Source organism: Notothenia rossii (assembly GCF_949606895.1).
Source record: "Notothenia rossii genome assembly, chromosome: 11".
In the NCBI taxonomy this organism is placed as follows: domain Eukaryota; kingdom Metazoa; phylum Chordata; class Actinopteri; order Perciformes; family Nototheniidae; genus Notothenia; species Notothenia rossii.
The window spans coordinates 22,119,387-22,132,410 of NC_136910.1; the positions used below are offsets into that span (position 1 = coordinate 22,119,387).

Here is a 13,024-nt window from a genome sequence, read left to right on the forward strand (position 1 = left end):
GAAACTGATTTAATTAGTAAAATGTACCTTTTCACTTAATACCTTTTCCACAGCTGTTAGTGTTGCCCTTTAAAAAGCTTCATAAGAATTTGGATTGATCATGCGAAAATAAATAAAAGGTCAATGTGCCAATATTTATAATCTGTATATATATTGAATAGTGGTTGAGTGGTCTCCTGCTCATGCTTTCTCAGCAGAGCGATGTGCCTACAGCCCAGAGGAAGCGCTTCACCAGGGTGGAGATGGCCAGGGTCCTGATGGAGAGAAACCAGTACAAGGAGAGGCTGATGGAGCTGCAGGAGGCGGTCAGGTGGACCGAGATGATCCGGTAAGACCATATGAAGTACTGTAGAGCTGGAAAAATGGAAGAATCAATCAATTTGTGAAATGACATAGTAGTTATTTTTCTGCATTTGTGCTCTATATGCTATACTATTTGATATAATTGACTCATGCATGATCACAAATGTGTTGTTTCTACATCAATACTGTAGGTCACTTTATCAGTGTAAAGTAAATGTACCTTCTTCCATTTAGCTGATATTTATTAAATAATTACATATGTGGTATACTGCCTACTACTAAATGATATTCATATCATTATGACGTTCAAGCGTGTAGTTGTGCAACATCTGTATACTGTAGATGGCCAGTAATTGTAGTAATAGTAAGGTGCTGGTAAGTTTTTTTTTTTTTATATTTAAATGAAAAGATCTTTCATGTTAAGTTGTCATCTAGTTCCTGCTTTAGATTCAGAGTTTTAGGGCAATAAACCTTAAAATGTGGTCTAAATGTAATTGGTAGTTTATGATTACTCTATTGTACAGATGATTTCAGGAGATCACCAGCAGACGATGGTTTATGCAGTAGAAGACTGTCCATATGTTTGGTATTTAATGAACAGTGTAAAGAAATAGGCCACAACTCCTTTTTTAACAAAACCAATCTGTGTCCAATTGTAAGCAGTACAGATGCCAGCATGCATAAAACACAACATTAACCAGACAAAGTGAACATTTTAGTTTTGTTACCAGAAAATGGCACTCAAAATTCATAATCCCTTATATAAAGTGATGAAATTGAGTTTAGTCCTGATTGGAAATTATGTGACTCATTTGTTGAAATGACTAAAACAGAGCTATGATATTTTATCATGATGGACTGTTGCAATTAAATACAATTCCTCATTTTCTTTGCCTATCTGAGCCTTAATCCACACACATTCAAAAAAGGGGACATTCAAAGAGATACTATAAAAACAAAACACGCTGAATATGAAGTAGAAATAAGGAAACTAATGTAACACCCAGTCAAAAAGCATTCAGTGTGATGAATTAAACTCTCTCTCTCTCTCTCTCTCTCTCTTTCTCTCTCAGGGCTTCAAAGGACAACCCCACTCTTCCAGAGAAGAAGAAATCCAGCCTCTGGCAGTTGTAAGATCCTCTTTTCTTCTCACTTCAGCTCTCAAACACCAACCACAGCGTGACTACAGTAATATTTCTCTGTTTAATTTTGATTTTCTTTTGTATTCCATGTTGTGTGGTTGTTTTCTCCAGGATGTAGGTAAATCTTTGACATGCTAAAGGTGTTTATTGACTGGTGTTCTGTTTTCATCTTGACAACAAAGTCTTAACAGAGGAGAGCCAGAAAGGAAACGGCAGCTCTGATATCAGATCTGAGCCACTTTACTTTGTCTTTTTCTCTTTATTAAATTAAAGAAAGTTATAAATATCAATCCTGACAGATGCTTTTGAGAGCTCTGAGGTTGGAAGAATGCACTTGTTTGTTCTTAGAAGAACTAAATCTGAAAAACTGCATTTCTGTGATCTTATCCCGGCTCTCCTCTGTTGAGTTTCATAAGGAATGAGTTTGGATTGGTTGCTTTTGAAAGGGGATGTTATTTGGGGCAGGTTTTTGGTGACAGGATAAGAGCAGGGGTGTGTTAAAGAGAAGCATTATCTGATAAATCCACCGTCTTTCCTTCCCTGTTTCTGTGTGTCCCTCTATATCCTGCTGATGTTGTGTCTGTGTGCAGGGGGTGAGTTGGGAAGGTTGCTACAGAGATGGGGTGGGGGAATAGTGGGTGGAGTAAAGTTACAAATGAAGTGAACAGATGAGAGCAGCGCTAGGTGACTGACTGGCATCATGAGAGCCACGCTCCTTTTCCGGTGAAATGAAAGAATCTGCGCCAAGCAGGAAAAAGTATTTCCATCATGCCTAAAAGCTGCTGTGTCGTGTATTGCACGTCAGACAACAGAACATATCCAAAATAGATTTTCTTTACTTTAACTTCAGCCAGTCAATACCTGTACATCCGAAAGGAACGCAGACATTTAAAAAGACGTAACATAATGACGGGGGAAAAAGTGACTAATGTCAAACAGTGGTGGCGTATATACACCACCTACATATTCAAATGTACTTATAGACATTAGGATATGACACCTCCTGCCATTGAGTCGGATCATTAGTCCTCATGTCCACCTATTGCTTTTCATTTTACAATATATCAGCGACTATCATCGATCTTCAATATAATCATGTAAAAGTTTGCCTGACTAGCGCAACACATTGTATGTGATAGGTTGAGGGGCGAGACATTGGCCAAGTGGTTGGCCAATCAGAGCAGACTGGGCTCTGATTTCAGACAGAGGGTGGAAAGAGGTGCTGCAGCACAGGCAGTATGAGAAAATTAAATAACTTTTTGAACAATAAAGAATGGAGACATTTCACAGTAGAGGCACAAAAAACGAATATGGAACTAATTTAGCATAATAAAGTAATATAATAAATAAATAATAAAATTGATTGTATTTTTATTTTTTTTCTCTCTCTGCTTTGAAAACTTGTATTTACTGCCAGTGAAATGACAGCAGATATTTTCACCCAAAAAGGGTAAGGGGGCCATGAAGTACCTAGATTGGTCGCTCTCATGTACACACTAATAAAGATTGACTCATCATGGACTTTATCTTATTTAAGAAGCTACAGGATTATAGTATTTGGTATTATTTGAAACATTGGAGGTGTATTTAAGTGTCAGATATAGTGATAAGTATTGTATGCTGTCATTGTACAGTTAGGGGTGTTTTTTTTCAGTTTTGCTCTGTGTTGTTGACTAACGTCCTCATCAGTGCACAATAGTAACCCCTTACTCCAGCCTTCTGGGATGAAAGCTGCTCTGGTGCTTTGCTGTTTAGGACAAAGGTCAATGGGGAAGTGCATATCAATGTGTGATTGCTCCCTGTCTGAAAGCTTGCATGGTGTGTTGGCATGGGGAAACGGAACCTTTTTTTTGTGTACCCTTAAATGTTGAAACTTACTTCTGCCACTGGAGCTACCGCTTGTGTCCACCCCTCTATACGTTTGTCTGTGTGCTTTTTCTCCCCGTTCCCTCCTACTTCCCCACCCTTACACTTGCAGTTTCAGCCGTTTGTTCAGCTCGTCGGGCCCAGCGGCCAAGAGGCCGGCGTCCGAGTCCCCGGTGAACGTCAAGTACAACGCACCCACCTCCCAGATTCAGCCGTCGGTGAAGAAGAGGAGCACCACCTTGCAGCAGCTCCCCAGTGACAAGAGCAAAGCCTTTGATTTCCTCAATGAGGAGTAAGTCGCTCACAGGAAATGAGATGAAAACATGATGGGATGCTGTTACCTGTGTATGCTGAGGCACTAGAGACTCAAAACCCTTTTTTCATTACTCATACAGATCTGATTTACCCAGAGAAATTAAAACTGAAATTGCTTGTAGTTCTTTCAACGAATACAACATCAAGCCAAAATGAATGCAAGATTTATTAGTTTTATTAGCTCCGATTTCCCTAATATTGCCCACACTAAGAAATGGATTGTTTAAATTGGCTCCATTAATAATCAAAACTGAGTGGACTTCAACATCAAATATTTTGCGTTCCTCTCTAGAGATCTCTCTATACCAAGTCCTTCCGAACACTTATGCTTCAGCAGTTTAGTGTGGGTTTTTTTCCTTATCCTGAAAGTTGGTGAATTGGCGGAGTGATTCCCCTTTAAAAAACGTGCTAAACTTAGTGACCTCAATGTAAATCCTTCATAATATGCTACAAAATGTTTTAATCCTACTTCAGTGTTTCCCCTACCATTGTCTTGGCGGGGCGCTGCGCCCTGCCAACGGAGCCCCGCGCCCTGCCTGAAATTCAAGGTGTTTTTTTTTGTTTTTTTTTTTTATTTACATTTTTATTTTTTATTATTTAAAAATAAATACATATATATAGCACCAAATTGCAACTGAAGTAATCTATCTACGGTCACTTTTCACATTGAACATGTGCTCTTTTATTAAATAAACTAAACGCCTATGTTATTTATCCAATGTGCATGTTTCAGTGTCCACAGCCTTGCGTATTCACATTCTCCCTTCGCTCTGTTTCTGAAGGGCGGGGCTCCGCTCCCACCCCCCCCCCCCCCCCCCCCCCCCCCCCCACACACACACACGCGCGAATGCACAAACTCACAATCAGAGACAAGAGCGGAGGAAAGGAGGAGAACAACAGCTCTGCTGTCTGCCCGTTTATGTGTGTCCCCAGTTTCAAATTCGTTTATTATTATTTTTTAACCGCAAGCCGTTATCGTCACGGGAGAAGGACACACACAGCCTGCCCAGGTGGACGCGCGCGAACGCGACAACGAACGTAGCGTGCGCATTCTAAAAATAGCTCACAGATGGTGAGCAGGTACCGCGGTTTTGAATTTCAGTATTGAATTTGACAGAAAACAACAATCAAACACCAGCAGAAGAATAGTCTAATGAGTTGGGTGAAAAAAAAGACAGGAGATGTGAGTTGGTTTATTCAGTAAATTAGCTCAGGATAATTGGATGTTCTGTCACTTGTTGATGGGAGGCTAATGCAGGATTTGCTAGCTTGATGCTACCGGCATTTAGCGGCTGTGACTCAAAAAATTGCCACTTAAAATGTATCGTCAGCAATGTATGACAAGCAGACTGCTTGTTTAATGTTAGACTCGCACCAATAGCTCAATATGATCATAACACGATTGCTTTCATATCAGAGATCAGATGAGGTGGAACTGCCTCCAGCAATAGAGGATGAGGCAGAGAGAAGCAGCAGCAGCACAGGGTTGCAGCAGGTATGTTATATGCTGTAGTCAGGTGATTTAAATGTATCAATGAAAGGAAGAAGTGTAGGCTACATGATAAGAAGGGAATACAGTTTGAATTAAAGTAATAAAGTACAGTGTAACACTGTACTTTATTACTTTTTAATGTACAAATACTTTGTTACTGTATGATATCAATAACAATAATCCACAGCTCCTCTCTCTACTCCAGAGGATAAAAAAAATCTGGGTTCCCCGAAAAAAAAATTGGGGTACCCGAGCAGCACCCTGCCAAGGCAGTAAACCTAGGGGAAACACTGTACTTGTCCCTGTTTCTTTGAATGATGAAAGCATTGGTGGAAGAAGTATTCAGAGGATTCATTTGGGTAAAAGTACCAATACAGTAATGTTAAAATACTCATTACAAGTGAAAGTATTGCATTCAAAATCTTTAGCAAAAGTACAAAAGTATTTATTTCTTTGCAATTTGTTATTTAAAAGATGGTGGCGAACATTTCACAAGTTACGATCAAACAGACTTGCAGTTAGAGGAAGTAATACAGATTTGCAATAAGGAAGCAGTTTGAATTATAACCCTCAAAAGTAAAAAAGTATAATAAGTAACATGTTGTTAAAGTATAAAAAGTAAAAGTAGGAAAGCCATGTGTGTCAGTGAGCTGTTGTCCTCTCCGCAGAGTGGCAGCGGACAATGTGGTGTCCCGGCGGGAGCAGAAGCGGGCTCAGTACCAGCAGGTGAAGGCTCACGTCCAGAAGGAGGACGGCAGAGTGCAGGCCTACGGCTGGAGTCTGCCCAAGAAGTACAAAGTAAGGAGAACTACAGAATGTCTGGTCCTCTTCAGGTCATGGTAGAACTGCTGTGATGTGAGCTACAACAGAACAAAAACTCTAACGCATGTTTGTCTTTCTCCAGGCGAACGGTGGTCAGGTGGAGAGTAAGATGAAGAATCTCCCTGTTCCTGTCTTCCTCAGACCAGTGGATGAGAAAGATGCTTCTATGAAGGTATGTCCTTCAGCTTCTTAATGTAATACAACTGCATCAACCTTTTTGGTTTGATCCGCAGTATTAAAGGGACAGTTCAGCTCAAATTCAGAAATGCATATTTTTCTTACCCGTTGTGCTTTAAATTGATCTAGATAATTGCGGGTGTGGCTTAAAAACTCGGGAACTCAAGCCATATACTGCAGATGTCTGCCTTCTCTCAGATACTGTTCATTGTAACATTTGAAAACATCAGTTATTTCAACTTTACAACAGTAATGTCTTTATTCAGAACCAATATCCTCATCACTCAATATAATCCACAGACCTGGTTAAAGGCAGTTTAATACAGGAACTGTTTTCTCTCACGGCACAGAAGTAAGCTTGCATCGACTAAAGGACGAAATGTTCATGCTATATTTATTCAATGTTGGCATCCTCCTCGCATGAGCTGAAAAGATTAGTTCAGGAGAGCTTACATGAATACTGCTCACAACAAAGTCTTTGGATTATCTTGATTAAAAGCGTCATGGTTCTGAAAAGAGACATTGTTGTAGAGTTTTTCAATTTGTATGTGTATAAGTGCGGTCTAGTTCCATCATATGGGAGAGAAGGCAGCTGTCTCCGATGTGTTATTGAGTGAACTATCCCTTGTTAGACAGGAAAAATATTGTTAATCATTATGTTGATATGTTGTGACTGAAACTGCTGAAAGCCCGTTATTCGCCAGATACTGCTGAAAGCCATACAAGCAATTATTTTTATTTTTTTTCTTAGCTGTGACTCAAACGTAATATCTGAAAGCTCTCGAAAGATATGCGAGACAGTAAACCTGTGTGATAACGATGCATGTGTCATGGTATTCACTGTATCTATGTGTCCGTGCTCCAGCTGTGGTGCGCTGCCGGTGTGAACCTCTCCGGAGGTAAAACCAGAGACGGAGGCTCCATCGTAGGAGCCAGCGTTTTCTACAGCGACGTGCCTGGACCAGAGAGCCCTAAAAGGAGGATAGGGTCTCAGAGCAGCCTGGATAAACTGGACCAAGAACTCATGGTAAAACACACAGACACAGAGGTTTCAGTGACGATGACAATCCTGTAAAGCATGGGTGTCCAAACTACGGTACGGGGGCCAAATGCAGCCCGCAGCCCGCAGCCCATTTGAAACAGCCCTCAGCTAATTCAAAGTATAATGGAGTATGGCCCACAAATGAAACTTGTGATGGTCATATATTGTACTTAAATATATATGTACAAATATATTACACAGTATGCATGTGTTAATAAGCCGACTTTTTTTTAACAAAAACAAAACCCCTGGAGAGCTGTGATGTAGGCTTTTGTGTTTCTTAAAGTATTTTTCAAGTATCAAGAATAATTTACCTACATTTGATTGATTTTGCTAATTTATAACTTAACTGATAAGGCAATATACCTCACCTCTAGTGAGCGGTCCGGCCCTTCGTATATTTTTCTGTATGTGGCCCTCGGTGAAAAAAGTTTGTATACCCCTGATGTAAAGGATTACAAATCACACTTTTTGCTTTGTTCTGCAGGATCAGCAGAAGGAGTTGCAGCACCACGATGAGATGTCGTCGCTGGTCTGGATCTGTACCAGCACGGAGTCCACCACCAAAGTCGTTGTCATTGACGCCAACCAGGCCGGAAACATCCTGGAGAGCTTCTTCGTGTGTGACTCCCACGTCCTCTGCATCGCCAGCGTTCCAGGTCAGTGGGTGGATTAATGTGCATCTGATTGCTGAAGAAAAGGATAAACTGTGTGCAAATGATACACAAATAAACTGTACCAAATACAAGGATGCCCATCTTTAAACCATTATTATGTGTGTATCTTTATAAAGGTGCAAGAGAGACAGACTACCCAGCCGGTGAGGAAGTAGTTCCAAACTCTGAGACAGAACCAGTGGCAAACGTCTGCTCACAATCAACAGCGAGCAGCTCAACTGAGGGAGAAGACGTGCTCGGAGGCATCACTGTGGTGGGCTGTGAGGTGGAGGGGGCAACAGCTGTTCCTCAGAGAGCAGGCAGTCCAGGAGAAGACGGAGAGACCGGTCAGAGACATTTACTCTTACATCCCTTTCCTGCCTAACATTAGCATGCACATCTCGGTGATCAGAGCCAGTGTTTAACAAGCTTCGGAGATGTACTTTTAAAATAATGATAAGGAAAGAAACAACATTTTAAAGAAGAAAAAACATTTCCACTCCTTACCCCTCCATAGTTAATTTATTGTGTTGGAATATCTGAAACTTTATTATTCTTTATGTACTTTATAAATTCAACTGTCAAATATTTTACAACAATATGTATGTATATTATATTTATTGTACTATCTACATAATCGACACATTTAAACATACATATTAATTAAATAATAACCCGCAATTAACATGAATGCAGCTTGTTTTTCCAAGATATTGTGCTGAGAGGAGAGAAATGTAATAAACTAGAAAATGCATTTCCTGCTGAAAATGCGTGTGAATCCTGTAAACTGTGAACATTTGTGGCTGAAAATGCAGAAAAAGCTGAATATTTTATTAGCTGAATGGTACCTGCTTTTAGCTACAAAAACCAAGCAAGTGTGTTGCTGAACTTAGCGGAAAAATGCAGTGAAATGATTTGAATCAAAATGGTTACAGCTCAAATGCATTGCAATTACTTTGTTGAAAACTTGAAAGTGAAATGTTAAATTGGAAGAGTAGGAAAAATAGTGAAGAAGCTTAATATTTTTAAAAAAATGTTTAAAAAAGGTATCAACAACTAAATGTATAGCCTCAATGTCCTGAAATAGCTGAATAATGTAATAGTTGAATGGTTTCTGTAGCTGAAAGTAGGCTGAAGGAGTTAGATATAAAATGTAAGTAGTAGTGAATGAATTTGTATTAAGAAGAGAAAAGAAAGTAAAAACACTTTGAAAAGCAGCAGAATATTTTAACTGCAAACTTACGTCACCAATAATGTATAAAATGTGGAACATGTTGAAGTCAGTATGAAGTCTCCATCAGACAGAAAAGAATAGGCTGAGACAGTCTGTTTGTCATTGTTTGTTTGTTTCTGTGCTGAGCACCTAATCATAACACCTGTGTGTGAGCCCAGAGATCAAAGGTGTCCATGTTGACGATGTTATCAAACTCCTGTGTGCAGAGATCAGAGATTTCCATGGTGATGTGCTGTGATCTGTGAGAGGAGAGCCTTTCCATTGATCTGAATGAGAGATAAACCTTTTACATTTGAACGTTTTGTTGAAGAACCGTAACAGCTTTCGGTAAAATGTCAACGCGTAAAGCATGTCAGGACCGTGAGTGTCTACTTTTTGTGCACTTTCGGGTCAATAATGTGGCATTTTTGGCAGATTTACTAAAGGTGTGCAGCAGCTGCTGTGAGGAAAGATCAGGCTGAATTTAAAATGGGCCTTAATAATGGAGACATGTTGAAAGTTTTTGCACCTTCATGCCCTCAAGAGGCAATTTGTTTAATTGTTTTGCTTAACTTTTATTTATTTTTTCAACGTAGGAGAGGTTTTCCTACGTTTTTCATGAACAATTTTGTCCGAGGAGTGTAGGGTTTGGGAGTTATGGCGAATTTCAAGCTGTCCTCCACCCTGTTTTGAGATCAAAGCACTCTAGACTTAACGAGCTGCTCAATAGACACTAATGTTAAAATCTGAAGAAGGCCTCTATACCAAGCTCCAAACTAAGTTAAATATCTCAAAAAGGGTAGAAGATGTGAAAAATCGGAAGAACAAGTTTTATAGCTGAATGCCTTGTGATCATTTTAAAGTTGGAATGAATTCTCTAGCTGAAAGTATGTGGAAGGAGTAGCATTTGGCGCAAGGTCTAGGTAGTAGAGGATTTGAAGGTTCCTCCCATTGACTTCCATGTTAAAAAAAGAATTTTTAAAAAGCTGAATATTTCAAAAAGGATAACACATTTTGAAAAAGTTGAAAGTTTCCCATCATGTGCTGAAAAGGCTGAATATTTTTGAATGGTTTCTGTACTTGAAAGTATGGTGAAGTTATTGAGAGCCAAACTATTTGGTGAAATAAGAAGAAGAAGAAGACGTGAGAATAAAGAAAGGAAGAACTACAGTGGAATGCTGTAAACAGCATTTGCACTAATTAACATAGTTCTGAGATACTGTAAAGCATCCAAAGTTGAATTAATTAGCCCGGACGATTGTAAAATCCTCACTGTTTCAAAAAAAATTCCCGTTTCATTTTCTACCTCTCTGGTGTAGTAATAAGGCGACAATGACACCATAAATATTACTCCGATATTTGATTCCGTCATCTTTACTGAGAGATGCTCCTCTCTACAGAATCCAGAGCAGCAGAGGAAGCCACCGAGGCGACGGAGGCCAGTGCAGGACCTGCGGACCAGAGAGCCAGCCTGCGGGGGGGGGCGTACACAGAACACGTGTTCACCGACCCTCTGGGAGTCCAGCACACAGCAGAGGCTCCAGCCAACTACACTCAGAGGTAATGTAGAGGTACACTCAGGCTCAATGTTACCATTCAGTCTGTCAAATAAAACCATTTTATTAGTATAACCTTAAACAAACCTACTAAGCAACAACATCCAATTAAAAACGCTATATAACTATAAAATACTATGTAACAGAAGCAGATACAGTGGGGCAAAAAAGTATTTAGTCAGCCACCAATTGTGCAAGTTCTCCCACTTAAAAAGATGAGAGGCCTGTAATTTTCATCCTAAGTACACTTCAACTATGAGAGACAGAATGGGGGGAAAGAATCCAGGAGATCACATTGTAGGATTTTTTTATGAATTAATTGGTAAATTCCTCGGTAAAATAAGTATTTGGTCACCTACAAACAAACAAGATGTCTGGCTCTCACAGACCTGTAACTTCTTCTTTAAGAGCCTCCTCTGTCCTCCACTTGTTAACTGTATTAATGGCATCCGTTTGAACTCGTTATCAGTATAAAAGACACCTGTCCACAACCTCAAACAGCCACACTCCAAACTCCACTATGGCCAAGACCAAAGAGCTGTCAAAGGACACCAGAAACAAAGTTGTAGACCTGCACCAGGCTGGGAAGACTGAATCTGCAATAGGTAAGCAGCTTGGTGTGAAGAAATCAACTGTGGGAGCAATTATTAGAAAATGGAAGACATACAAGACCACTGATAATCTCCCTCGATCTGGGGCTCCACGCAAGATCTCACCCCGTGGGGTCAAAATGATCACAAGAACGGTGAGCAAAAATCCCAGAACCACACGGGGGGACCTAGTCAATGACATGCAGAGAGCTGGGACCAAAGTAACAAAGGCTACCATCAGTAACACACTACGCCGCCAGGGACTCAAATCCTGCAGTGCCAGACGTGTCCCCCTGCTTAGGCCACTACATGTCCAGGCCCGTCTGAAGTTTGCTAGAGAGCATTTAGATGATCCAGAAGAGGATTGGGAGAATGTCATATGGTCAGATGAAACCAAAATATAACTTTTTGGTAAAAACTCAACTAGACGTGTTTGGAGGAGAAAGAATGCTGAGTTGCATCCAAAGAACACCATACCTACTGTGAAACATGGGGGTGGAAACATCATGCTTTGGGGCTGTTTTTCTGCAAAGGGACCAGGACAACTGATCCGTGTAAAGGAAAGAATGAATGGGGCCATGTATCGTGAGATTTTGAGTGACAACCTCCTTCTATCAGCAAGGGCGTTGAAGATGAAACGTGGCTGGGTCTTTCAGCATGACAATGATTCCAAACACACCGCCCGGGCAACGAAGGAGTGGCTTCGTAAGAAGCATTTCAAGGTCCTGGAGTGGCCTAGCCAGTCTCCAGATCTCAACCCCATAGAAAATCTTTGGAGGGAGTTGAAAGTCCGTGTTGCCCAGCGATAGCCCCAAAACATCACTGCTCTAGAGGAGATCTGCATGGAGGAATGGGCCAAAATACCAGCAACAGTGTGTGAAAACCTTGTGAAGACTTACAGAAAACGTTTGACCTCTGTCATTGCCAACAAAGGGTATATAACAAAGTATTGAGATGAACTTTTGTTATTGACCAAATACTTATTTTCCACCATAATTTGTAAATAAATTCTTTAAAAATCAGACAATGTGATTTTCTGGATTTTTCTTTTTCTCATTTTGTCTCCTAAATGAGGCATACCTAGGATGAAAATGACAGGCCTCTCTGATCTTTTTAAGTGGGAGAACTTGCACAATTGGTGGCTGACTAAATACTTTTTTGCCCCACTGTATACATCCAGTGCCACCAATAAACTGATGGCCTTTTTATTGATTGTGTAGAGTGGGGGAGTGATGTTTTTTTTTGTCTGGCTGTATTATATACTACAAAAAGTTTTGTTTTCCATTTTAGTTTTAGGAATATTACAGAATACACTTTTATTATACTTACACTTTTTGTTCAGCAGGATAAACTCCACATACCATTACCACTGCCTATAATTGTTAAAGCATAAGTGTAATTGTAAGAAATACAAAGCTAACATTAGGCTATAAACACACTACATCAATATTGCATACATTGACTTTGAGAGTGCTAATTCTAACTCATTCCCAAATGTAAAGAGTCATTCCTGCATCACTCTATAGTGGCGACAGTTGGAGAATTACTCACAACTAGATGTGTAGCCACTACACATTTGGCACATGCACCTACATGTTAAAATAATGCAATCACAGCCTCTCTAACTCTCAATGCTGTCTGTGATGATCAGGGAGAGTGATCTGCTGAAGGACGGCGTCAGTTCAAACTCCAACGCGGAGGAGCAGGACCTGATGAGAGAGGAGGCTCAGAAGATGAGCAGCGTTCTGCCCACTATGTGGCTTGGGGCTCAGAATGGATGGTGAGTGTTACAGTTCAGCTGCCCATCACAATTATTCATTTTATTTGTCCATAATTCCAGATATCTGAAG

General features: G+C 40.2%; 1 protein-coding gene and 1 long non-coding RNA gene across 7 annotated transcripts in view; both read left to right on the forward strand.

The window, feature by feature from the left end:
• The window catches only part of spag9b (sperm associated antigen 9b), a 48,910-nt gene that overhangs the window by 29,130 nt on the left and 6,756 nt on the right, over nucleotides 1-13,024 (forward strand). For 3 of the 6 annotated variants that reach the window (XM_079660069.1, XM_079660072.1, XM_079660074.1), the window contains 10 exons: nucleotides 195-328; nucleotides 1,377-1,433; nucleotides 3,424-3,603; nucleotides 5,787-5,916; nucleotides 6,023-6,112; nucleotides 6,983-7,144; nucleotides 7,647-7,818; nucleotides 7,953-8,162; nucleotides 10,429-10,588; nucleotides 12,826-12,954. In XM_079660069.1, coding sequence (XP_079516195.1) covers nucleotides 195-328; nucleotides 1,377-1,433; nucleotides 3,424-3,603; nucleotides 5,787-5,916; nucleotides 6,023-6,112; nucleotides 6,983-7,144; nucleotides 7,647-7,818; nucleotides 7,953-8,162; nucleotides 10,429-10,588; nucleotides 12,826-12,954 — 1,424 coding nt within the window. The remainder of the gene's footprint in view (nucleotides 1-194; nucleotides 329-1,376; nucleotides 1,434-3,423; nucleotides 3,604-5,786; nucleotides 5,917-6,022; nucleotides 6,113-6,982; nucleotides 7,145-7,646; nucleotides 7,819-7,952; nucleotides 8,163-10,428; nucleotides 10,589-12,825; nucleotides 12,955-13,024) is intronic. The other 3 variants (XM_079660070.1, XM_079660073.1, XM_079660071.1) reach the window with 2 other exon arrangements.
• Nucleotides 4,449-5,340, forward strand: LOC307025423. The gene is made up of 2 exons (XR_013804156.1): nucleotides 4,449-4,809; nucleotides 5,044-5,340. It is a non-coding gene; the product is annotated as an uncharacterized lncRNA (long non-coding RNA).